Source organism: Siphateles boraxobius, unplaced genomic scaffold (assembly GCF_051911475.1).
Source record: "Siphateles boraxobius isolate OS27281-9 unplaced genomic scaffold, OSU_SipBor_1 26, whole genome shotgun sequence".
In the NCBI taxonomy this organism is placed as follows: Eukaryota; Metazoa; Chordata; class Actinopteri; order Cypriniformes; family Leuciscidae; genus Siphateles; species Siphateles boraxobius.
This window is the reverse complement of record NW_027508876.1, coordinates 20,603,793-20,629,982: the sequence shown is the minus strand read 5'-3', so window position 1 is coordinate 20,629,982 and position 26,190 is coordinate 20,603,793. Positions and strand designations below refer to the sequence as shown.

The window sequence follows — 26,190 nt, the reverse complement described above, 5'->3', positions numbered from 1 at the left end:
GGAGACTTTTTGCCATGTCACCTGATTGGTGACCTCAGAGAGGATTGTGATTGCATTGGGACTGCATATGTGCAGACTTCTGAAGTATTATTTTTCTCCTCCTTGGGCACAAGAATAAAAACACTGTGGTGGTGAAACAGTGTTATCAGTGTCAGTGCACACCATACAAATTATAGGGATGTAATGATGCACTTGTTTTCTTGATGCATTGATTAAATCATGCGGATTTATAAGTATCAATCTTAAAATAAGACTTAATGTATGTGGGTCGGTATTGGTCTCTTATGCTTACCAAGGCTGCATTTATTCAATCTAAAATACAGTAAAAACAAATTATATATTTAAAAATAACCGTTTTCTATTTTAATATATATTTTAAAATGTTATTTATTCATGTGATGGCAAAACTGAATTTTCAGCATCCATTACTCCAGTCTTTAGTAATCATTTTAATATGCTGATTTGGTGCTCAAGAAACATTTCTTATTATTAGCAATATTGAAAATAGCTGCTTCATATTTTGTGGAAACCATGATGTATACGTTTATGCATACGTACACACACATATTTACATTCTATGCAACACTAAACCAATACTGGCCTTCATGTGTCTGACCTATGCATGCTTAGAACAAATCTAAGAATCCATTAATTCCATTACTAAGAATGTTACGTCCACGTATGTGTTGTTTATTCCTAGTGTAGTACTTGTCTCTGTGTATTCTCTCTCTTTCCTCGTTGCTCCTCCCACTATCCACTTCACAGGTTTGGGAGTGCCACCTGATTTGTGTTCCAGCTCGTTAAGGTGTTAGTGGAGCAGTGTATATAAGAACCCAGAGAGTTCCAAACCAAGAGAGAGACTGAGGCTTTCCTCTGAGAGACTGTCATCTTCCGGTCCCAGCACTTGTTGGTTTCATTGTGGTGTCAGTTATAGTGGTTAAAAGAACGTATGCTGTGTGCTAACTTCTATGTGACTTTGTGGTAACCTTGTGTTTATAGTTAACATTATCTAAATGGAATGTTTTTCTTTTAAGTTAATACACTGTTTGGTTGTTTCTTTATTGGGATAATTTGTTGGGAGGTGGATGCCATTTTATTTGAGAATTGGTTTTCTCCTGCGTTATATAGAGAGGATGTAAGGGAAGTGTATGTCTTTTGCCTTCTTTTACTTTTAAAGCTAGGTAAGTTATTTCTAAAAACCTTTAGTAAGAATATCTTTTGTTATTTTGCCCATTTCCCCTCCTGAATCCTATCTTTATATCCGACAGATTATGTTAAAATAAAACTGGTGTCCTTGTAATTTGTGCATGTCCTGGGACCTGGAGAAAGGAGTTCTCACCCTCTCACCGCAACTTTTGTTTCCTTCCTTTCCTGCCCCTAGACCTGAAACGGATCGTAACATCATTATCTTTTAAGAATATTTTATAAGCAGATTCTGTTTGCATCTTCATTGTAACCAAGAAATGGAGGATAGGGGAAAAAAGAAGAAAATCAGTTAGCAAAAGGGAGAAAAAAAACCCCCACCTAAATTGAAACACCAAGAGCCCACTTTGTGAGAGAGAGAGGCAGGATAAAGCTTCATAATTGCATAATTATACCAGTCGATACCTGACACTGCGAATACAGCCACTTCTGCAGCCGTCAAATGAGTTCCACATAATTTAACCAAACACTGGGCAAAGACTGGGGCCCACAGATCAGTGCAAGCTACCGGAAAAACGTTCTCACTCTCCTCCTTTCTTTCTCTCTTTCTCCATTTCACAATTCCGCTGTCGCATCTATACCTGTAGGTCTTTTTCTACAGTGGTAGAAATTCATTTCAGTTCACCTCTGAAGCTCAGACTACAATCAGAGCTTAGCACTAGGGGTCGACCGATTATCGGCGTCGATATTGAGCATTTTTATGGTTATCGGTATCGGCCATTTTCAAAACCGATTTGCCGGTAAAATTATTTAATTTTGAAATGCGCTATATTTGGCTCTGACGCAGCCACCTCTGTCGGAACTCACCACTCTGTAGACTCGACCAATGCAATGTCCCGCACATCTGATTTGTTGGGAGTCACGAGTCCGGCCAATCAATGCGGAAAGCTGAAGGCACTGAAAGTTTAGCACTCACACCGACATCACTCGCTGACTGGAACTGCTGCACTGATCACGCATCAGTTGTCTTGTCTCTCAAAGTTAAGGCAGCAGCAGACTTTGCTCAGGTAGCAATTAATTACTACACTGAAGTTGCAAAACACCTCAATATAATAGGGTCCTGTGATGTCCGCGATGCAGAAAAACACGGACCGAATCGCGGAATCTGGTCATAAAAACGGAATTTATTGTATAAAGCGGAATGTCACGGAATTTGTCAACTTCTTGATGAATTAATAAAAAGCAGGTCAGTACAAATCAAATCAAATTTCAAACCGCAAAAATACTTTAAATATGAATCCTGCGTGTGCCTAAATGAATGGTGCAGACGCGTGATTTCATTTAACACACACACACACTTGAGCACGTGACGCTTGCACTGTTTTCAGCCTCAGCCGCATCATTATATGAGGACATGATTGCATAAACATCATCTCCAGAGCCGCTTAGTCACTTCATGAGCTTTTTAAAGCTTCAACTGAGAAAAGTTATCGCCATATCAGTAACACACAGAAACCCAAAGATCTCCACGGCAACTCGTCAAAGTAAAAGTTAGTTTTTTCATAGGGCCCTTAACATGTAATTTTTGTTAAACTGTAAATAAATTGAATAAGTTTGATGATTTAATTAGAAATGCTTTTTGATTACTAAAATTTATTTTAACCATTAAAGTAGAGTCTTTAAGTTTTACAGAATGCTGCTGGGTGCTCCCTGCACATTTTATTTTTTAGTTATTATTATTATATAATATTAATAATAATAATAATAATAATAATAATAATAATGTTATTATTAACAGTTCTCAGATTTAAAGATATGTTTAAAATAATTTAAAGAAAGTATTTGTCAAAACTCTTTGTTATTCTTAATTTTGACATTAACTTACATTTTTACACCAGACATAAGCTATATATCGGTTTTAAAATATCGGTTATCGATCTATTTAATCTGTAATAATCGGTATCGGCCCAGAAAAATCACATATCGGTCGACCCCTACTTGACACTTAAGGTTTCATTATCTGTGTCAGCTTTGTAAGATGATATGTTGTTTCTAAACCATTTTGAATGTAAAATGCAACTCGTGCAACTGCTTTAACACCTGATGCCGGAAAGCAAACTAGATTTTTTTTACCAATTCCAAAGAAAATGATGCAAAATGTGCAATGACACTTTGTTAAATGTTTTTAGCGCATTGTCATGTGATTGCTATAGTATTGTGGGGCATTACTACGGTGTGGCTTACTGGCCCATCCTCAAATGATGTTCCAGTCCATAGGCATGCACAACTGATTGAAAATGCGGTGTCAAGTTGCAATATGGCTAGTGCAATTTAATTAAATAAATATATTCACTGCTTGTTTCAGAGTGAAGCGCAGTATGTTCCTTTACACGCGAGCAGCTCAAGGTAAGGTGTTTTCAGTGTCTCAGAGTGGCTTGGTTCGAAGTAAATGCTGTAGTGGCGGAATTAGAGATTTATACGTTGGGTAACCAGGGCTAATTAAAGGATCTATAGACCAAGTTCTGTTTATTCCGCCATTGAAACACTGATTGAGAAGTTACATGAGGCATGATTAATCTCAGCAAGTTGTACGGTTTCTTTTTAACATACCCTCGGATGTTCATTCATGTTTATTTTGTGCTGTAACTAGTAGTAAAGAGGAAGTGATTATCAGTTCACGTGCTGCTTCAACTGCGGCTCTACAACAATCCGTCACGCCACATTAATAAAACTTACAGAAGTATCTTGCTCTGTCTGTCAGCATGTTATCAATGTCCTCTTTGCTCTGCGATGGTTTTCACAGCCCACCCGATGGAGCTAAAGCCAGATTCCACAGCAGACACAGCCTGAGCCTGCCGCAGATAACGCGTCAGCGAGCCCAACTGAGCCGTTCCCGCCCCAGAGCCTGAGCCCAACAACGCATCTGACCTGGTGCACGAGTTGACAACAACGCCCTTACCCGAGGAGTTCGAGGGCATGGAGGGAAGGCCCCACCCTCAACCACGCCGCTGTAGAGGAGTAGTGCCTGGCCTCTGGACATTCTTTAGAGGAAATTAAGGAGGATATACCCCTGGATCTCCCATTTCCAATGGTCCCGCCCAGCTTCAAGTCTCTTGCGTCTCCTGTCTTTCAGAGTTCCTGCCCAGCGTCCCTCTCCTACCTCATCTACCGAAGCCAGCCAGTTCTTTAGCCCTGCCACCGCTGGTTTTCCTCTGGCCCTCAGCTCATCCTCAGTCTGTTCCATCTGGTGGTGTGGATCCACCTGGGGCATTCCAGTCTCCAGCTCCAGCTCTTGGCCTCCATCCTGTTTCCGCCTACAACCACAGAGCCACGGAACCACAGAGCCACGGTCCTGCCTTGGCTCCATGATCCCTTGTCTCCACCGTGGTCCGTCATCCCACCAGCTCAGCCAGGCTCCCTCATCCCTCTGTCTCCGCCCTGGTCAGTCGTGCACCTGGGGCATTCCAGTCTCCAGCTCCATCTTGGCCTCCATCCTGTTTCCGCCTACAACCACAGAGCCACGGAACCACAGAGCCACGGTCCTGCCTTGGCTCCATGATCCCTTGTCTCCACCGTGGTCCGTCATCCCACCAGCTCAGCCAGGCTCCCTCATCCCTCTGTCTCCGCCCTGGTCAGTCGTGCACCTCTGCCTTCCATCCCTTCATTTCAATTGGGTTCTGCCTTTCCTCCAGCTCCGCCGTTGTCCTCGGTCGCTCCGGCTTCACCGCAGTCTTATGGGTCCTCGCCTCTGCCTCAGTCCCAAGAGCCGCCAGTTCCACCAAGGCCCTCCAGACCTGCGGTGTCACCCTTTATCTGTGTCTCCTCGGCTCTGTCTGGGCCTCCTCCCAGGCATCCACCATGGCTCCTCCCTCCTACGACTAGGGATGCACCGATCCGATACTCTGTATCGGCTCCAATATTGCCATTCTTTGCCGGATCGGGTATCGGTCAGACGAGACCGATCCAAACTCGATATTGTGCGTATTAGGGATGCTAACCGATGACCGTTTAACCGATGGTTGACCGTATCAACGTTACCCGATCAAAGTTGTCGGTAGTCGGTTAAAAAAAAAGTGATCTCAAAATTAGGCTATTATAGACAGTGGACTAAACGCTACTACAGTTAGCCATCTCATTCCAATATATTTTGGTGTGAAGTGGACAAAAGTGAACGGCTTAAATGAGCCGCGGCAATGTTTCAAATGAGTTTCTAACGCTAGACTAACGCCTTTATTTTCAACGCGATCACCTTGTACCCAAACCATTTCGGAACTAAGTAGCCATTTGCCTTCCGATTACATACAAGCTCCTCAGCGCCGCGTACTTTGTGGGATTAATGTTTCGCGCTGTAGGGGATTTAAAAAAAAGTGACGTGAGTGGAAGGGCGGCGCCGGGGCAGTGTGTGTGTGAGCGGGAGGCAGAGAGAGATGCGACAGAGTTGCGAAATTGCAGGCGCGGCTCGAAATGGCTGTTATTTCAAATAGCGTAGCATATTTCAAACTAATCGGTTAACCGGTTTCAACCGGCTAATGAGGCTCGGTGGTCAGTCAAGAAAATTTTTAGTTTTCGCCATCCCTAGAGTGTATACTATTCTGTGTTATTGTTAAGCCTCACAAAATGCACAAAAACATTATAAAGAACCATCAACTTTTCGTGCACTATAAGTTTTCTAAAGCCATTCCATAGTTTAATGTTACGTAGAGAGAATATCAAAGTCGTTAAATTCAAGTAAGTGCTTCCCTCCGCTGCGTCTGTCAGTCATTCTCCGTTCAGCACTCAAACAGCACGTTGCGTTCAGTTACGGCAGTTAACATGATGAAAATCTCTGCAAGATGATTCAATGTTACTATTGTTATACTTGATCTGTAGATAAAGGTCTATAGTTCCGCAGTAAAATCACTTAATCTTTCTGGAGTTTATTGCTGTTCATGTAACTTTCTCCCGGGTGTCTTAGATCACAACACTGGAGTAGAGAGCGCTATAATTGTTCTTCACACACACAGTAACTGACATTTTTAAACTGTTAAAAAGAAAAGGCTCAATTAACTATTGCATTGATATAATACCGGAACTGCGCATCAATATCTCTTCCTTTTTTGCTTTGAACTTTTCAATGCCAAGCGCTGTGACTCCATGTTGCTTCAAGCACATCATTCTGCGCATGGGATGCGCATAAGCAATTTGTGCCGCTCTGTATTGGAGCCTTTCATATTATAATACTTTTGAGCAATGAAAGATTATTAATAGCCTTTCTTGTTCTGTCCTATTTATAATATGTAGCTGCCTCATTAAACAGCTGCGCTGTATATTTAAAAGGAACGTCTTTTAATTTTATTGTATGTATTATACATACATTTCCTTGTTTTTCATGAATGTATTTTACAACAATACAAAGAGAAATGAGTTACATTTTAACAGATTTAGAGTTACCCTCATTCATTTTTATTTGTTATCCATCTCCACTAAATAATGTTTTTTCACTAAATGTTTAGATTTTATACAATTATCGTGCTCATGATTTTTCTAGAGTAACTATTGCTGCTGAATTTAACTAACCTGGTTTATAATAGTATTTTGACAGATTATGATCATCATTTTTTCATTTGTAGTTTTTCTTTATAACGATGTTTAACACACAAAAGAGTAATTATCAGTTCAACAAACAGAGGTATAGAGATTCTACATTGATTTAAAAAAAAAAAAAAAAACTGTGCTGATATCGGATCGGTATCAGCTGTTACTCAGAATTTTTGGTATCGGATCGGATCTGAAAAAAAAAAGGTATCCCTACCTACGACCCCTCCTTGGCTCATCTTGCTGGCTGTGGCCCCTTCCTGGCTACTCCTGCTCCTGGCTCCTCCCATACTCCACTCCCCCATGGACTGTTTTGACCATCTCAGTTTGGTTTTGTCTGTACTGTAACGGTTATATTATATTCTGTTCTGTTCTGTTTTGGCTGTTCATGGTGTTTTAGTTCTGTGCCTGTTTGGCTGTGTGACCCAGTTTCCTAGTATCTGTGCCAGTTTGTTCCCTTGATTGATTATTTCGTTCACCTGTTACCCAATTAATTTGCTCTTTTGTTCCTCTGTGCATTTAATTCCTATCTTCCTGCAGTTCTTTGCTCTGTGTTGTCAGTGTTAAGCAAGTGTACTGCACAAGCCTTGAAAAGTGAAGCCAAAACATTTCGATCACCCCCAGGTGGCTGGATGCAGTATAGGTCATAAACCCCACCCTCTCCATGTAATATAATGGAATGTGAGACAAACTAAACAATCAAATTACACTTCAAAAAAATGTACGTCAAATTTTTTTACTTTTTTTTTACACACGGGAAGCAAGTTCAATGTGGAGGTGCAAACGGTTGTCTTGTTAACGAACAGTACCTGCTTGTAAAAGCGAATAAACATATCTTGTATCTTGAGGCTAAATCACTAAATATTGAGAATGCAACAGCTCGTATTACATTTCACTAGAGCTTCACCTTCACTGGAGCTTTAATCAAGAGAGGGAAAAGTTCAGAAGTGAGTAGAAGGAGGGCAGCAGTATGCAAACTGAACAGTAGCTACTGTTAGTAGAGTTATTTAATAAAGTAGTTTAAATTATATACACCTTGCAATCGTATTATTATTTTACTAAAGCCCGCTGGAAAAATAACTGCTGCACTGTTCTTTGTTCTATCATTCAGTCAACATTTAGAATATTGATTTTTGAAATTTATGAATCGAATTGAATCATTAGAAGATAGAATCGCAATTCATAAAAGAATCGATCATTTATGCAATTTCAATCATCATACAGTAAAAAAAAAAAAATATCTGATTAACGCAATTCACATGGGTGATACTTTTCAGGTAGAAAAATACGCAAAAAATCATATCCCTGCCAGTGGCAATTTTATTTTACAGTGAAATAATACAATTATTAAAATAAGAAATATTGCTATTATATTAAATATTAATAATAAAAATAACAACAACTATTAATATTACTAGCCAAATTGTGCAACCCTAAAAGAATAAGAGGTGTTTATTTTTATTTTTATCAGAGTAGATAAATAAATAAAAAGTTCCCCCAAATCATACAGCCCTACTGGTCCCTACTTAAGGTTAAATGTGAAAATCATAAGTATTTAACACACACAATTTAAGTTTGTAGCTTAAAATATGTTAGATGAGTTGCATGCCGAAGTTTAATAAAAAAAAAGGCACTGCATGCTAAATGAAGGAATTTTTCCATTCAAACACCCAGAAACCCACCAGCCCCACTGAATACGCACACAACCACTCGCTGATGCCCTTAATCCAGAGTCCCTTTTAGGCAAAAAAAGAAGCTGCTGCGATTACAGGCAGCTTGGAGCCAAAAAGCCCCCAAGACAACAGCCTCTCACAGGCTTTGTGCCTCAGTAATCAACAGCTGTACATTCACACAGTGGCTGCGGAGCCCAAGAGCGGCTGAATGGACGCAAATGCGTCCACTTTGTACATCTCTGCTTTAATCAAGCCTTTTCTATTCAGCAATCTGACCTTTTGTTCAAAACAGGATTATCACCTTTTTTTTTTTCAATCACCCCCCCCCCCCCCCAACATCATCATCATCATCACATCCCCAAGCCAGTTACCAAGGGGCGAAGCACATGATGAACATAATAGCAATAATTTGTTAAACGCCATGGCAACCCACATTAGAATGGGGTAAATACGGGGGGTGCCACTTCGTGCCACGCTCTCATTTTGCAGAAGACGCCAGGAGTCAGAACGGATGACAAGGAAAGAGAGGGGGGGGGGGGGGGGGGGGTGAAGAAAGGGGGAAGGGAGGGAGACAAGAGCAAAGCATATTTGCTTTGTCTCTAAAGGGTGGTTTTATTGGTAATGGTGGTGGGCTGAAGGTGAGGGTGGCAGTGATTTCTTTCATGATTAATGCCTCGCTGGTGTTCCGTAGGAAACTCAACAAACACCGCTGACTTCCAATCTGTAACCATGTAAGCTGCGAGTCCTCCCTCATGCAGGCAGGCTTTCTCCCTCTATCTCTGCGAACAAACAACTCTATTTGAGCTCTCCCCTCAGCTGAAAGGAATCCTTAATTACACAATATCAGCCTCTTCATTGCTCCTAGTGTGGGAGGGGAAGGCTGAGCTGTGTCCACTGAAGCCGGGCCTGGGCAAGGAGGGGGGCGCATTCACTACCAGCAGCTGTTTCACACATACTGACAAAAGAGTCTACAGGCACCATCCCAACGAGGGAGGTGGCTACATTCAGGCTGCTAATTTATTTTTCTGCTCGGCCCTGTGGGAGAATATACCCCCACAACTTTCAAGTCAGATTCGTAAGTTTCCGGCATTCCAGAACTTCCCTGAGTTCCAGAACCTGGCTTGCTCCTGCAGATTGGACGCGGTTGTGCAGTGATTATGGTTGTCAATCAAAACCCTCAGCTGGGAAATTAGATACACAGATGTATGCGTGCTCTTAACGAAGGTCCAATATCTGCACACTTGCCACATCGCCAGGGCCTGTATTTCTGCCATGCCGCGAAGACACTGAGAGTGCATACAAAATTAAACCCATTTGTGAAGCAGCGGGAGGGGGCAGTTGCTGTTTTGGAGCAACGCTCAGGAGCGAAAAAGCCGCTTCAAAAATTCAATAAAAGACAGGAAATAAACAAACAGCATGAGGAAGGTGAGCTCAAATTAACCCCTGTAAGATGCTCACGGAGAGCTTAGGTGGTCAAATGTGAATGTAGCATATTACTGCCATCAGAACATTTCAGATCAACTCAAATAAGTACTCAACTACTATAATTAAGGTAGAAAATGAAACGCCTCAGACAAGGAACTTGATAATGCGTACCTGTGATGTTACTGTATAAAACATGTTTTACAGTGGACAAAATGAACACAAAGCTTCTGCAAAAGCGCATGCAAACAACTTTTTTATTACCCTAGACACGTTAACATACAAAGAATTCAGAATTCAGTCTGTCTAAAGTTTTTGTTTAATATTAACATTTTTATCAGGCTCCTATGTATAGGTTTCTACCCAAGTACCGGCATTTCTGAATGTGCTGAAGCTGGGATTTAGTGAGTTTTAAGTGAAAGTATTTGATGAACACATACTATGTGGGGAGATCATTCATTCAATATAATTATCTCATTTTTGACAGTGGTGGCTTTTGCATCAGAGGTCTTCATATAGACGTTAGACCAATCGAAGATGACTCCAAGTCATCTTTAATCATTGATTAAAGTTTCTGCATGGTTTTGGAAAAGTTGGTTTATTTGAACAAAAATTGAGAAACACTTATATAATAGATATAATCATAGATTATTGTTGTAAATTAAACACTGTAATTATACAAAGTTGCCACTAGACTGTACTGTACTCTATCTGTTTTCTGTCATTATATATCTATACATATCCATCTATGCACATCTATACATACATATAATCTTTTATATGTTCTGACCTTTATTTATTTATTTTTATTTAGTTGTGAATAATTCAGGTTCTTTAAATATTATGAATTTATTAGCTGGACTGAGTATATTTATTTTTCCTTTAATTTTGTAATGCATTTTTGAAGAAAAATATGAAATATGCGGTAATTATTTATTCTACTTATAGATTGATATAATAATATTTAATTAATATATTTAATTAATATTATAAATAATATTTTTTATTATTATTACTAATTGTCTTTTGATAAAGACATTATTCATGTAAATAATTTGTATTTTGTATGCTGTAGTCTAGTATTAAGGTAGATAATCTAGTGATAATTTAAAAAAAGATATATCCTGAATATCATAATTGGTCATTGAAAATATGAATATTATTAATGTTAATATTAATAAGGAATAATATTAATAATAATACTATTAATTCATTTTAATTATAATATAAATATATTTTATTATTTATATTTTTTTACGTCATAAGTTAGTGATAATGTAATTATTACTGTTAAAATACATTAAAAAATGTATTCTAAATATCACATTTGGTAAAAAAAACAAAATAACAATTTGGGTCATTTGGTGGGAATTTTCACCAGTGAATTGCACCATTCCTGGTGCAAAAAGATCTTTAAAGTTACACACCTCATTATGCAACACCATATTCACAAAACCTGTAGTGGCCAATCGGGAACACATGGGCAGTGCATTACGAGAAGCATTTATTAATACTCACACTGTAGTATTTCCTGATGTGCCGGCGAATGTCCAATTGCAGTTTGTTGCTAATACGGATGGGATATTCCATCGGGCTGCCCCCACAGGGGATGTGGCAGCAATTCTTGAGGCTGGGCTGCAAGGTGCTCCCCTGGAAACAAACAAATTCACTTTTAACACAGCATTTGATCACGATACACAAGTCAAGCCCACATACAAAAAAAAAAAAAACATAATCAGGGCATTTATACTGTTGACTGGCATTGCCCAAAGAAGCTTTTAAGGCTATTAGACCTGACCTATTAGACATTCAAACATACTAAAAATATAATGTCGGTGCCCCCACACCAAGTCTCTAGGGTATCCAGATAGGAAAAGAAACAAGCAAGAGCAAAAATGGCACTGCATTAAGCGTTCAGCTGTGTATCTGGGTGACAGCAAGTAACAAATTCCATACTGCGCAGATGATTTGCAAGCTTTGCCTGCTTGTCTACATCTAAAAGGGCCCAGACCTCCCATTGAGTAACAGTGGTAAAAATTGTAGTTAAATAGTGGATAAAAACTATTGTAGCCTGATATTTCTTCAATCTAACCTCACATGGGCACTAGCAGAGCTGTTTATGGTGCTCATTATGCCTCAAATAAGCTGAAGGACCGAGTGTGTGTGTGTGTGTGTGTGTGCGCGCAGCTAATGCATCAGCACACTTGCTCGAGCTCACAGTCTCACACAAACAAATTACTCTATTTTATGGCACGGTGGTGGTGAAGCGGTAGTCGCTGCGAGCCATTAGCGTTTTTATGATCTTTACATCTTTCACTGAGCGCCACTTTAAGGGAAAACTGTGCGTCTATGCAAATACCGTCTCTAGTATCGTCTGTTTGCATTCCTGTTGTCCTCCTCCCTCTCTCCACGGCTGGCTTTGATAAGAGAACGATTTGCAGTGTCTATGAGTCAAGGCTGTTCCTTCAAGTCTTCCTTTCATCAGCCCCCTCCCTATAACCAGGGCTCTGCTATAACCCCGTACTCCTAATTATTAGATATTTTATCAGGTGAATATGAGAGTATATGTAACAAGCCCATTTATTCATCCACATAACATACACTGGGTACCACATGCATGAAAGTGTACACTGGAAGTGGATATCTGTAAAAACTACAATACAGCTTAGTCAGGTTAGACGCCACATCGAATTTGAAAATAAGGCTGTTATGTGATTAGGGCTTTGCGACATACCGGTACTGGAAAAATATTGATGTATATCATATTTCAAACGGTATAAAAACATGACTTTGCACATTTCAGTACTTGATACGCTGCTGTTCCGAAGTTCACTGCTATGTGGTAGTGTGTCACCAAAAACTGAGGTGAAACCAGCAAATGTGATAAAAGGGACAAGATTATCTAAACAATTTTGCTGATGATATATAAAATTAGAATAACGTGAATATCAATATAATGTTAATGCTTCTGTATACATTTGTGTAAGCACTCCGTGAAGAGCAAAGTTCAGCGTTGAGCATTGTAGCCAATCACAGACATAACTGTTGAGCATGTGAACATATTGGCCAATCAGAGGTGTTTAAGTTAGTCAGAAACCACTCATCACCACTGAAAACAAATTTTTGTTTCGCAAGCTTAGCTCAGCACATCCACGAATCATTTTAAAATAAAATAAAAATCACAATTTAAATAAGAGATGCATTGTGTTGTCAGCTTCATTGATTATAACAGGAGTTTTGGCTGCTGAGCTTCAGTGATTGTATTGGGAGCCCTCTTTGCTCACGTTTTGTAAACAATAAGCATGTGTCATGCTGCATACTGCTCATTGCAAAGTTTCTGAATTAATAACCTTATCTAAATGTGGGACTTATCCGAAACTTCGATGACAGAGTGATAACCATAGCAGCAGATGGGACAAAAATCTGTTAGTCAATATAGATCTGTGCATCAAGTCTTGAAATGTAAATGCAAATTAATAGATCTGCCACTTGTTATAATGTGCAATATGCTTTTTGTAGAAAGATTGCACTTTTTGTATAATTCAATGATAGTTCTATAACAACAAATAGCATTTTAATTGTATAATTCAATAATAGTTCTATAACAACAAATAGCATTTTAATTGTATCACGTTGTGGCAGTCATGGCCTAATGGTTAGAGGCAGACTGGTAATTGGAAGGTTGGGGGTACGACTCCTCAATACTAACAGGAAATGACTGAGGTGCCCTTGAGCAAGGAACCTAACCCCAAATCGCTACATTAAAAAAATGGCTGACCACTGCTCCGGGTGTGTGTGTCCACGGCTTGCAGTGTGTGTATGTGTGACAAATTCCGAGTATGGGATACCATACTTGGCCTTCATATGTCATATGTATCATTTCAATTTTACTGAGTATGGAGCACTCAGAAGGGCTATTTATGTTGTTCATATATTTATGCTTGGAAAACAAGCAACACATTTGATACTGCAGAGTGTCATGCAGGGTTCTTAATAAAATTACTTTTAATTCAGTTATCTTTTGAGGCTGGTTTTCACTTACGGCATCAATTTAGTATCAGTACCGAGGTATTAGATTCTGGTATCGTACCAAAGTCAAAATTGTGGTATCGAGCAAACCCTAGATGGGATGAATGTATATTCTGTTCAATGGGCTTAGTGTTTCCTGCACTTCTATTCTGGAATGTTGCCATGTTGCCGATGAATCTGCATCACTATGGCTAAATATTTGTAAGCTAGCATACAGTGCTGCCAAATTTGTAAACAAAGCCCTTAGTTGCGGTTCTTTGATTCACCAGTCAGTTGAACTGATTTGTTATACATTGCTGATTCAGTGAGAATTTGAGTTTTCAGACTGATTCAGACCAAAGACAATCAATGTGCTCACTGAACAATCCAATGAACAGAGCAGAGAAATGTTAAAATACTGTAATATGAAACAAACAAGAAACATTAACTAAAAAACAACAACTCATTAACAACGTTAAATTATTAATTGTAACTGAAGTTAAACATTGATCATTAAACATATTGATCCGTCTGTACCATATTCATAGACTTGTTTTCATGTCACGTTAATTAAAATATTGCTTCCACCCTGATTAAAGTCTATTAGCGCTTGTAAAGCATGTATAAGTTACAGTGCACATAAATGCCATAAAGTTTTTCCCAGAATTCCAAGCCTTCCCTGGCCTGCAGAGGGCAAAATCTCCAAACAACTAGGAGGACAGAGATCAGCCCAGTGGAAGGGGTCAATGTCACCTTTTATGAGTCTTGGACAAGAGAAAGCTGTGCATTAGCATGTGTGTGTGCGGACCCTTAATTAGTGGCAGATTACACATGCTCCTCTAGCCCACGCTGACCTCGGCCTGGAGTATGACAGACATCCTGTGTACTGAAGAGCTCCAGGAATACACACTGACAAAACCGCTCCCCCCCCCCTAAGAGCTCTGCCATGCCTCTATAAATAAAGTGTGTGGCTCTAAAATTAATAGGCCGGTAAAAGCCAGAAGCAGAGGAAGTAATCACCTGCACCGCTCAAATTTATTGTTACCTGTCATTACACAATATTTAACAGGAAGTTGAGGTAGGACGCAATTGAATGGTGAGAAATGCATGAATCGAGATGGACTGGTAGGCATTTTGCTGACTGATAAGATCAGGTTTGTTAATGGATGTGAATATGAGAGCTGATAACTTACCGTCCCCTCAAACACATTGTCGTAGATGTTTTCGGTACCACAGTCAGGGCAAGTGAAAGTAAACCTCTCGCAATCACGGTAGCGCTCTTCATCAGTGAGCTGGGCCGGAGCACCAAGAAAATTGTCCCCTTCTTCCTCACGTTCCTGCTGCTGTTGGGCTCGGAAGTGACTTGGGTCGAGTCCTGGACAAGCAGGTCAAAAAAAAAAAGTTGGTGCTGGGAACACCTTTTTAAAAGGCACTCAAGCTAAAAGCTTCATATTTAGCATTTAACAGCAAAGAAAATGAACCAACTATGTAAATATACATTTTAAAAAGTCAGCAATGCAAGTTAGAACATTCTGGCACATCCTGTGTTGGTGATAATGCCGAGCAGACTCAGACTTCCCCACGGTTGTATTTATGGACAGTGGAAAGAAAGTGAAGGAAAGAGGTATAGGGAAAGGCTGAAAGAGGAGAGAGGGACAGGAAGAAAGAGAAGATGGCACGGCTGCAGAAGGCAAGAGGAGAGAGACTAGCAAACGATAAGAATAAACTGGAAACATAAGGGGAAAAAGGAGGGGTAGAGAAAGCACAGCTATCCGATTTTTCCCAGGCAGCTGAGATCATCAAATCATTAAGAGACAGCAGCTGAATCTCCATTTAATCCCCCCAGGTGACACCGAACACTACTAGAGCATGGAAAAACAGTCTACGTCCCCCTGGGTAATTTGGCTAAGTGAATAAATGAGCACATAAGTAAGTGTTGACTATGAGACTTCGGGGATTAGCCGGCGTCTCTGAGGATCCAAGCCCGCTCTTGCCCGGGTGCTGCTGCCATCTACAGGCAAACATGCAGCATGTCACACACCGGAGTCCAAGGGAACGGGGTGGTGGTGCGTGAACTGTAGTTAGAAATCGACAGAGAATGTAGTGTGTATTTTGAGGCAATTTTGAGACTGCATAAGAAGCAAATTCTGGGAGCAAATGTGACATAAATGTGTTGCTAATCGTTAAGTAATTAAGGTCACCCTCTATTTGGTTCTAGTAACATAGTGGATAGATTGAATTAGTGTCTGAGTTTTTGGACCCAACTGCAGGATACTAAACAAACAGGGTCTGTTGTCATGGAGACAGAGTGGCAAGGTTCATGCACTTTTTAAAGAAACTGAATTTCCATCTTGGGGGGGAGGGGGGTGCTGGTTGGGGTGGTAAATTCTCAGCTGCTAGGCAAAAAAAAAAAAAAGTATATATATACACACACACTTGATATTTTTAAAAGCTCCAAAATTATCATGTTTACGAACTATCTTAAAAAAATACAATACATAATTAAACAGTGAAAAAAATTAAAATTGTTAAAATAAATTTTAACTGACATTAAGTTAACAAATTTTTATTGAATAAAAGAAAAATTAATATATATTAATATAAAATCAATGGAGTACATGCTACTTATGAATTGGTCCCAATTAAAATGTCCTTTTTGGCTAAACATAATGAATGCTAGTCCAGAAAGTCTCACCTAGCCAAGTAGCAATTAGCACTGCATCAATGCCTTCGATAGGCTCACAGATTCGGCCCACCACAGGGTGCACCTGCTGGGACAGGTAGTACTGTGTGTCCAGGCTGAGTCCCGGCTGTTTCTGAAGCTGTTCCAGGGCATACGCCCTCTGACTGGCTGCCAGGTTTGAACCGTCCTAATAGGCAGCGGTAGAAGGTTAGTGTGGGTTTACTGCCAATTTATCAGAGATACAAATACACTGGATTCTCACCTGACAGATGACATAAGAAACAGTGTCACCCGCTTTAACCTTCTTCCCACCCTGAGAGTTGATCCAAAGGGCAACATGGACGTGTGGGAGACTCTTCTTGTCAGGGTAGTCCTGAGGTTCCTTTGTAAGGGACTGAAATGAAAAAACAACTCATTGCCCAGAACAAACTACATGAGACTACTAAGTCAAAAGTTTAAACACCCATGAAATTCTCTTCTCATGCTCTTAAAAAAACAACAACAAAAAACAGTTATTCAAATCTTTATTGTAAAATTCTTTAAATAGTCAGAACTAGGACTGTCAGGATTCCTCGCATTAGAGTACTCGATTTAAAAAAAATCCTTGATTGCAATTACCCATGTCGAGTAACTGGCAAAATACTGGAAGTAGCGCATTTCATGGGACAAGAATACATGAACCGCATTATTAGACCATTTTCTAAGGCTGCAAGATATATTAAATCCATTTAAAAAAAAACATACTATAGCATAGTGCTATTGTGAATTCACAAAGGCTCCAATTCAATTAAATAAATATATTCCCTGAGGGTTTAATATATAGATGCGCTTTATTTACATACGTGTAGGTTATGTGTGTCTAAGAGCGACTCCGTTCACAGTAAATACTGCTCCACATGACCTGTTATCATTTACATGCATGGTGCGCGTCTCAAACTATCTCTGCATATGCTGCGAGTTTGGTTGGCTTATAACTTTCATCTGGGAAAGATTTAATCTGCTGTAAAGTGTAACAAGACCAGGCCGTTGGTGTCCTCTTCAGGCATTTTTTATAATACATAATGCACATAAGATGATTTTTTATTATGTATATTATGTATTTTAAGTTATTTTATTAAACTATTTGATTACTTGCTTTTGATACTTAAATTTGAACCCAATGTTATTGCCTCATTGTTATTATATACGGTATGTATTTTAAGTCATTTTAAAGGCTTAGGTCTATTTGTATTAGCAAAAAAAAAACAGATTAATAAAATAATCAATCGAATACTAAAATAATTGTTAATGACAGCTCTAGTTTGAACTCTCCTAGTTTTAAATGAGTTTTTGTTGTTTCTAATTCAGTCCTTTACCTTGTGTATCTCGAACATGTTGAGTGGGATACTGCTATTGGCCACCTTCTCTCCAACCTCAATCAGATGTTTCTGAATGTTCTCAACGATGGTGTCACGGTTCTGGTCTGACAGAATCTGACCAATCACATAACTGGATGAAAGGGAAAAAGATCATGTAAAACCACAACCATATTACAAAAGAATATACAGAGGGCTAAGAATACTATTACATTACAGTCTTTATAAAGGACTGATAGGGCTACTGAAAGTTCAGTCCACTGACTTGCCACACTCCTTGGCCAGGTCACACCAATCTCTGCGCACAATGTCCAGGCCTTTGAGCTCTTGTTTGGTGGTGTATTTGCCATCTCCCTGCGGCTCAACCATCAGTGCTGCGTATTTCTTCTTTTTCAGCAGCAGAAGAGACTTAAACACGCCATCGATGTCAATCTCCAGGAGTTTATAGAGTTTATTCACCTCACTTTTCACCTACACAGACACATCTATTCAATTGGTGCTGGTTGCAGAATAGCTGGTTTAATTCTCTCCTGATTGTCAGTGATGTCTCAATCACTAGTATCGGACTCATTCATGCTTTAAAGATCCGATAGCATTTTTCTTTGAGACGTGCAGAAACCCACTCTCCACTCTTTCCCAAACTTACCTTGTTTCCCAATTTGAAGACCTCCTCCAGGTTGGTGCTGTTGGTGTTGATCATGATGGAGTCGGTATCCCCGTATATGACCTCCAGATTCATCTAAGGGAGAATTGTAAACCACCAAACCCACACACGGCTTACAAATAACAAACGCGACAAGTGCCGCTTAATTATTACTGTAACATACAGTAATCATGACTCACCCTCTGCACCATTTCTTTGGTGTGCATCAAAATCTGTGGGAGACAAAAGACCGCATGTCAACCGGGAAACACAATAAATACTAAACACAGCAAGCAGAGAACAATATCAATTTCAAATCGGTCAAACTGGTAAGTCAAACAAACCCACTCACTTGGGTGTATATACATCTATCAACAAGAAATAGTAGGAAAAGAAATCGCACATGCGTAAACTCCAACACACACGAACACGAGGATTCGCACATGCAAACCACACAAAGAATTTAATTAGCAAATCTATTCAGTAATTCAACATTTATCAAAGGGGGAGAGAAAAAGCCTCTGTGATTTGCTTCTAAATGGAGGATAATTGGCTAAGAGGTCTATTAGCTGCACTGAAATGAGGCTCCAAACCCACACACCAGCAGAGTCATTATAAGGCCTAATAGACTTAATCACCACTGGACTGCATGACGAGGAGAGAGAGAGAGAGAGAGAGAAGGAGAGAGAGAGGAGAGAGAGAGAAGGTGTGAGAGAGAGAGGGGGGGGGGGGGTTGTCCAGCTGCAAAGAGAGACCCATGTAAACCACAGCTGTCAGAGAGAAAAAAAAATGGTGCCAGACAAAAGGAAAAATGAAAGAAAGAGGGAGTAGAGCGCAAGGAAAAAATAATACATGTTAAGCAAAAGAAAAAAAATAAACAGAGGCTGGGGGGGGGGGGGGTTAATTTTTTATTTTTTTATAAAATCCATAGTGAGGCTCAAATAGAGGTTTACAATTACTGAAACATTCCTGTAATTAAATTAACTACACTACCATTCAAAAGTTTGAGGTATGATTTTATGTTTTTGAAAGAAGTCTTGTGGTAACCAAGGCTGCATTTATTAGATTAAAATAAAACCGTAAAAACAGTAAAATTGTGAAATCACAGAAGCAGAATTTTCACCAGCCATTATTACAGTCTTCCGTGTGATCCTTCATAAAGCATTCAAAACTTTTATTATTATAATCAATGTTGAAAACAGCTGTGCAGTTTAATATTCATGTGGAAAGCTTGTACCTTTCCAATGGTATGTTAAGGATTTAATATGGAAAAAAAAATAAGAAATACAGCCATATACCTGATTTCCATGAAAAAACCTTTAATCTTCACATCATTTCCTATCACCTCTTTACTTTTGAACTGATTCAAATTATAGATAGGCCTCAAAAAGGACACAATAAAGGAGACAAACCTATCCTACAAACACACTGCAGACAGTGACAGGTAGACACAGAGACTGTACAAATCTGAAGTGTCATGATAACAGTGACTGTTTACTCAGGGTGTCCAGCCTTAAACATACACCCCACAGCCGCTGTGCCGGCATGCAGGGTGACCTATGGAAGAGGGACTCGGACAGGTGGGGGGGTCGGTAGGGGAATAAGGGGCGCTAATCTGAGGCCTCAAAGAGACAGGGACACACTGCAGCCTGTCAACAGCAATCGAGCAAGACACCAGGATTCATGCCCCCCAGCACACACCGTAGCCAAACCCAAGCCCCCAGAGGGACAAGGACGAGGCTATTTCAGAACATGGGAAGCTCCACTCCTTGAAACTGGAGAAGGACTTAAGCATGCTTTATGAGGTGTAACATGCCTCCCAGAGGGAAGTAGGAGGTCAGGTCTGAGTAATAACAAAATAGCTGTTGGCATTAACCAACATAGCCAAGGTCACCCCAAAACACACAAACATGCACCTAATTAAGCAGGATTAAACATTCTTATATAGGGTTTGCTGTTGGTGTGTCTTCCATTTTTGCATTTTAAAAACTACAATCACTTTATTAAAATGAGAAAAAGCAAGTACTTGCCCATGCAAAAGTTACTGCTAAGGTGTTTTGAAAAATGTTAGGGGTGTTTTGTTTCAAATCCCTAACCTCAAGTATTTAACCACTAATAATGCACAATACAATACAAACTCTAGGTGGCATCACAGAGACTTCACAGAAGGCTGAGGTGGCTCTAGTCATCAGACTTTGCTCCGCACCCAGCTTTCCAACGGTACCCATAGAGCCCACACATAAATTGCTACACCATCTGTCTCTGTGTGTGTGAGTGTTTCTGACCTTGAGCAGGTGCGAGTTTACTTCACAGGGAGTCGTAAAGTTACAGCCACTTAGCAATGCAACCGTGCACTGTACATAGTTTATTTAGCTCCACTGTTAACGCTGAAGCAGTCAGATATTAACGAAGTATAGTATAGTTAGACCAGCAAAAAGGAAAGGAAAAAAGAAAAGAGGCTACAGTAATGAGTTAGATTATGTTTGCATAGGTTTCCATGGGCACTGTAATGTATGTCAGTGCATTAGGACAACAGAAACAGGTTGGGGGGGATACATGTGCTGCTGAAAGACAAGTCATTTGACTATGCCTCAGAAATAAGAGTGGGGACAGCTCATCTTAAAACGCATGCCGACCAACACATCTGAGAATAAGCATACAGAAAGAAGGCACAGAGCCGACTGTTCGGTCCACGTCCTGCCAGCAAAACACAGTTAGTCAAACAAAAAACACATTTTCAAATTGCATCAAACATCTCTGAAACCCCAACATATGAAAAATAAAGCCACTCTGGCCTTAACGGTTTTAAAAGATAAATTACACACTATATTAAAACAATATTTATCTTTATTCAGCCTAAATGTACTAAAGACTAAATTCAGTCTTTATGCTGATTAAATAAATCTATAATTTCTTTGTTGTGCAGGAATGACTAAACACAAAGACAACACTATCTCATCTGTAAATGTTTTCGACATTCTGTATTTTTGTCCAGTGGCCCAACAGTGCCCCATTTAGCCTTTTCTCAGCTCCCTGTCTGACTGCGGGCAGAAGTGACAAAAGTGGACTGTAATTAGAAAGCCCAGTGAATTAGCGGCTGTTAGAGCAAAAGCCGCCAGTTAGTAAGACGGAAAAGGGGACCAGACCCTCTCCGTCACATGCCTGGGGACACATCTGGAGCGTGACATGATAAAGAGTCAGCAGAGGGTCATTATGGAGCCTACGATCAGATCACTAATGCCTCTGTCACACACACACATTCAAGCAAAAACGCCTAACTAATTGTTCTTTGATGCATCAGTAAATACTTTTTTTTTTGGTCCCACTTTATATTAAGTGGCTTTAAGTACTATGTACTTAGATCGAAAAATAAGTACAATGTACTTATTGTGTTCATGTTTTATTGCAATACACTTTTGCTGCTATTGAGGTGTGATACGGGTAAGGTTAGGGTCTGGTGTGGTGGTATGGGTAGGTATAAGTGTAGGTTAAGGTGTAAGGGAAGGGTCAACTGTGTAATTACATAAATGAATTACAGCTGTAATTACATGCTGGTATTTTTAAAATATAAGTACAATGTAAAAACATGTATGTACACAATAATTCCATTGCATCAAATTATTAATTTCAATGTAAATACATAGTACTTAAAGCCACTTAATATAAAGTGGGACCTTTTTTTTTTAGTTGCTTCTTAAACATCATTAATGAACTGTATTTGCTCTCCGTTTAAATGCCTAATAATGTAACATGTGAGAGACATGGCACCAGTAAACAATAACGCCTACTTTTTATACTCTAAATAAATCCTGATGGATTAAATGAAGTCTCAGCCTACTTTAATATTCAATTCAAACTGGAAATACGTCACTTTACGGAAGTTAAAGTCATTCCAAATGCCTCTTACTCGAAATTGACTCCAATAAGCTCTTAATGGAAATTGATACCAAGCAGTGCATCCTAAAGTTAAAATGGTGTTGAAATACCACCAATGAACTGAAGCAACTGGCTCAGATTGCAGTGATTGACAGAACAGGAGTGTTTGGCCCAGTCTACACAAGGCCCTTCATCTTTTTGCCCCAATTGACAGGTCTGTCATTAACACGTTCATTTATCTCTTCCTAACCATTTCAAGCGGCTGGTGGAATGGTTATAGAGAAAAACCGAAGTCTACGGCTGCTCTCATAAACAGTTCATTCCTCATGCCCTGTGGTGCCATTTGCTCACCCGGGGCATCTGGCCTTCTGTTGGCTTCGGTGCACATCATAGCAGGCATTTTAAGCCCCAGAGCGGTACAGAAACCTTGTAAAAGAAAGTATCTGGTGACGATTGTTTTGAAAAGCATCCTGCTGAAAAGCATTTTGAGGATGACAGTCCTCTGCCTGAAATAGCAACAACCACACAGCACTGTCAGGGTGAAATACATCCGCTGTCATCTCTCTATCCTCTGGCCAGAGTATTTAAAACACACACACACAGGCAGATTTAAATCACAGTGGGACGCGCAAAAATTAATTGCCCTCGTAGCATGCAAACACGTCTTTTAGGTAGATGGCCACATAAAGTACCTCTCTGACAATGTGCAAATCATGATCAAAAGGACACAACAACAGCAAACACACAAAAGACAACAGTAAAATGACAGTCATTTCTGAAGACATTTACACAAAAAAGAATAATACAGATTCTGCATAAACCGTGTAGAAGCAATCGGGACAGATCACATGAGCTCTGAGCTCTATGGGGTAAAATATCACTGCAAATCCACTCTCTGATTTAATACGACCGCCTGAAATCTCTTTAGCGGGCAGCCTGGCATTTATAACTGCATGTAAAAATACACCACTAAAAAGAACGCCGCGTCCCGTTCCAAAACCCCAACATAATACCTCTGATCAATATTTCCCAACAAAATTTATTAGATCTTGTTTCTAAATTAAGAGCTTGAGCTGACACACTAATGCACTATTTGATCATACTGTACAAATAATCTCAACACAGGTGGCAAGCCCTTCATATCCATGGGGGCCTGTGTGAGAACATTTCGGGCTTATTATAATTCAACAATACTTAAACTAAAACCATAAAAAAACACACACTTTTGTTAAACTTAAATTTATTGCAAAGGCAACATTTCTCATTTTCATTTAGTTTAACTTGATGTGCTAAAATAAACAAACAAATAAAAAAGTAATAAAACTATAAAAACTTTTTTTTTAAATCAAATCATAACAAATTTACTATAACTAAATGAAAATCAAAAATATATTAAAAAAATCAAAACTATAATAGCATCTCAATACTAAAATAACACTATACAAATAATATATATAAATATTGACTACTTAATTTTCCCAATACTTTGAATTCACTTAAAACACTAAAATTCTCAAAACACTTAAAACTAAAATAAACAATAATTTTTACTATTGTTATAATTATTTCATAAATAGGAATTTTAGTGGGACAATGGATGCATTCATTATATTTGTTCTAATTGAGTTTCTTCATTCGAATGGACTTTAGAATCAACAAGCTGTTCTGCTTTATTCCTAAAGGAGGCTGCATTGTAATTCAACACTATGTTCTACAGTTTACTGAACTACATCATTGGAAAATTGAGTAGCACCTCAACACATGCAGGGCGACATTATTCTTTCCACTTATTCATTAACAGAAATACCAGTCTCTAGGATAAAGATTTCATTACAGCTAAACAGAAGCGTTTCATTGAGCCGAATAGGGAAAATGACATCAATCGTGTCATTAAATTTAAAGACACAACATTAAAAGAGTCCACAGAAGGTATTAGTTAAGAATAACACATCACTCATGATGCCAGCCTAAATTAAAAGGTGCAAAGCTCTTGAGGGGACCTGTGCGAAGAACGTGAAGCTACGTGAGGCCGACTGCATCTCGCGCCCAAATCCAAAAATATTCTTTGGGCCCTGTGACTATTTGTTAAGTCCAGTGATATCAGGAGCAAATCCCCAACCAAAGACCACAAGGTCAAACGGTGCATACAACAATGACTACAGGGGGGAGAAGGGCACTTGCATCTTATTCTGGGAAAGTTAAAAATGACCTTTGTAATTTGGACAACTGGATATGTCGTCTGAGAGAGCAGCAAGGAAACAATGTTTACTCAGATGACACCTAACTCAACCTCCCCGTCACCACGACAGTCCATCTCATCTCACCAACAGCCGCTTAAGATCTGAAGAATTCATGGCACAAGGGCATGCCATCCTTCACAGCATAATACGTTTTGTTTTACTCGTGAACTCGTCTAAACTAGGTAAAGAGGAGTCCAGTGCATGGCGGCAAGGTGGGGTGAAAGGTCAGGCTAACTAACGTTCCAGAACCATCAGCAGTCCGTAGCGACAGAAGTTGTAAACATCACTCGATTAACCCCAGACCCAAACCCCCTCCCCAGCTCCACAGCTGAAGCTCCGTTTTTCACACTGGCTGCCACACAAAGAGCTGAAAATAAAATGTAGGCACATCAATCAGGACGGACCCCTCAGCATGAAACCCTAAACGTCTATTCCATGGCATACATTTCATACCAGGGGAGTACAGGGTTCGCAACAGAACAAATGTTTCCCTGGAAAGGTCAAGGGCCACGGAACGTCACTTTACAAGTGCTAAGGCTAAACGCACATGGCTCTTGCTAACTGGCCAACAGGGGGATTTCCCCATACCGCCATGCAGCAAAATGACCAAAATACAGTGGCATAAGCCAGTTTTGATAAAAGAGAGTCAAGTTTTACATCATATTAACCACTTCGCTAATCTTGTTTTGCTTCTATAGATTCCAATGTTGAATACAGTTGTGATGCTTATTACTTTTGTGGAAACATTCAGTGAAAATATTCTGATAAATAGAATGTTCAAAAAAACAGCATTTATTTGAAATATACTGTATGAATCTTACATGCATTAATAAACAGAAAGATGGTAGTTTCTTCTTACCATTATTTTCTGTAAAACTGCTTTTTTGTGAAAAGCACAATACAAATTCATTTGAAATGAATTTAAAATGTTCCTGTGGGTTTATACACTTAACTTTATTAAATGTTTAACATACTACAATAATAAATAAAAACATACTATACACTTTTCTCACACAGCATAAATTGAGTTTTATAAATGGAAATACATACAGTATACAGTAGCTGTCTTTATATTTTAGGAAGAGAGTCCCTCGCAAGCGGAAAATCAAATTAAAAAACAAAAAAAGGGTTGATGGGGAGAAATAATTTTTTTTTGAGGAAAACATTTCTGGGTTTTTCTTCGAATAATGGACTTCAATGGCAACCAACGTTTTGAAATCCAAATCAATGCAGTTTCAAAGGTCTTTGAAGTGCTTCAACGGACTGTGCACGATCGCAGCTGAGGGAGAGGGTCTTATCTAGCAAAACGATAGGTCATTTTCAAAAAACAAACCAATTTTGGTCGCTTTGTAAAGAGTTGGGCGGTACTTCCGCCAGCGCCGGCGTCATCGAGCGTGACCTTTCAACGTGATGACGTAGTTCCCGCCGCATTGCAGATCAGCTCTATCCGAACAATTGTAGTTAAAAAGTTTTTGTTTGTTTTTTGAAAATGACCTATCGTTTTGCTAGATAAGACCCTCTTTTCTCAGCTGTGATCGTGCACAGTCCGTTGAAGCACTTCAAAGACCTTTGA

General features: G+C 39.4%; 1 protein-coding gene across 2 annotated transcripts in view; it reads right to left on the bottom strand.

The window, feature by feature from the left end:
• Positions 1-26,190, bottom strand: part of pola1 (polymerase (DNA directed), alpha 1) — a 58,034-nt gene that overhangs the window by 19,720 nt on the left and 12,124 nt on the right. For both annotated transcript variants that reach the window (XM_077244755.1, XM_077244756.1), the window contains exons 27-34: positions 18,702-18,734; positions 18,505-18,597; positions 18,124-18,329; positions 17,859-17,991; positions 16,766-16,897; positions 16,516-16,690; positions 15,014-15,195; positions 11,331-11,462 (exon numbers count right to left, since the gene is read on the bottom strand). In XM_077244755.1, coding sequence (XP_077100870.1) covers positions 11,331-11,462; positions 15,014-15,195; positions 16,516-16,690; positions 16,766-16,897; positions 17,859-17,991; positions 18,124-18,329; positions 18,505-18,597; positions 18,702-18,734 — 1,086 coding nt within the window. The remainder of the gene's footprint in view (positions 1-11,330; positions 11,463-15,013; positions 15,196-16,515; positions 16,691-16,765; positions 16,898-17,858; positions 17,992-18,123; positions 18,330-18,504; positions 18,598-18,701; positions 18,735-26,190) is intronic.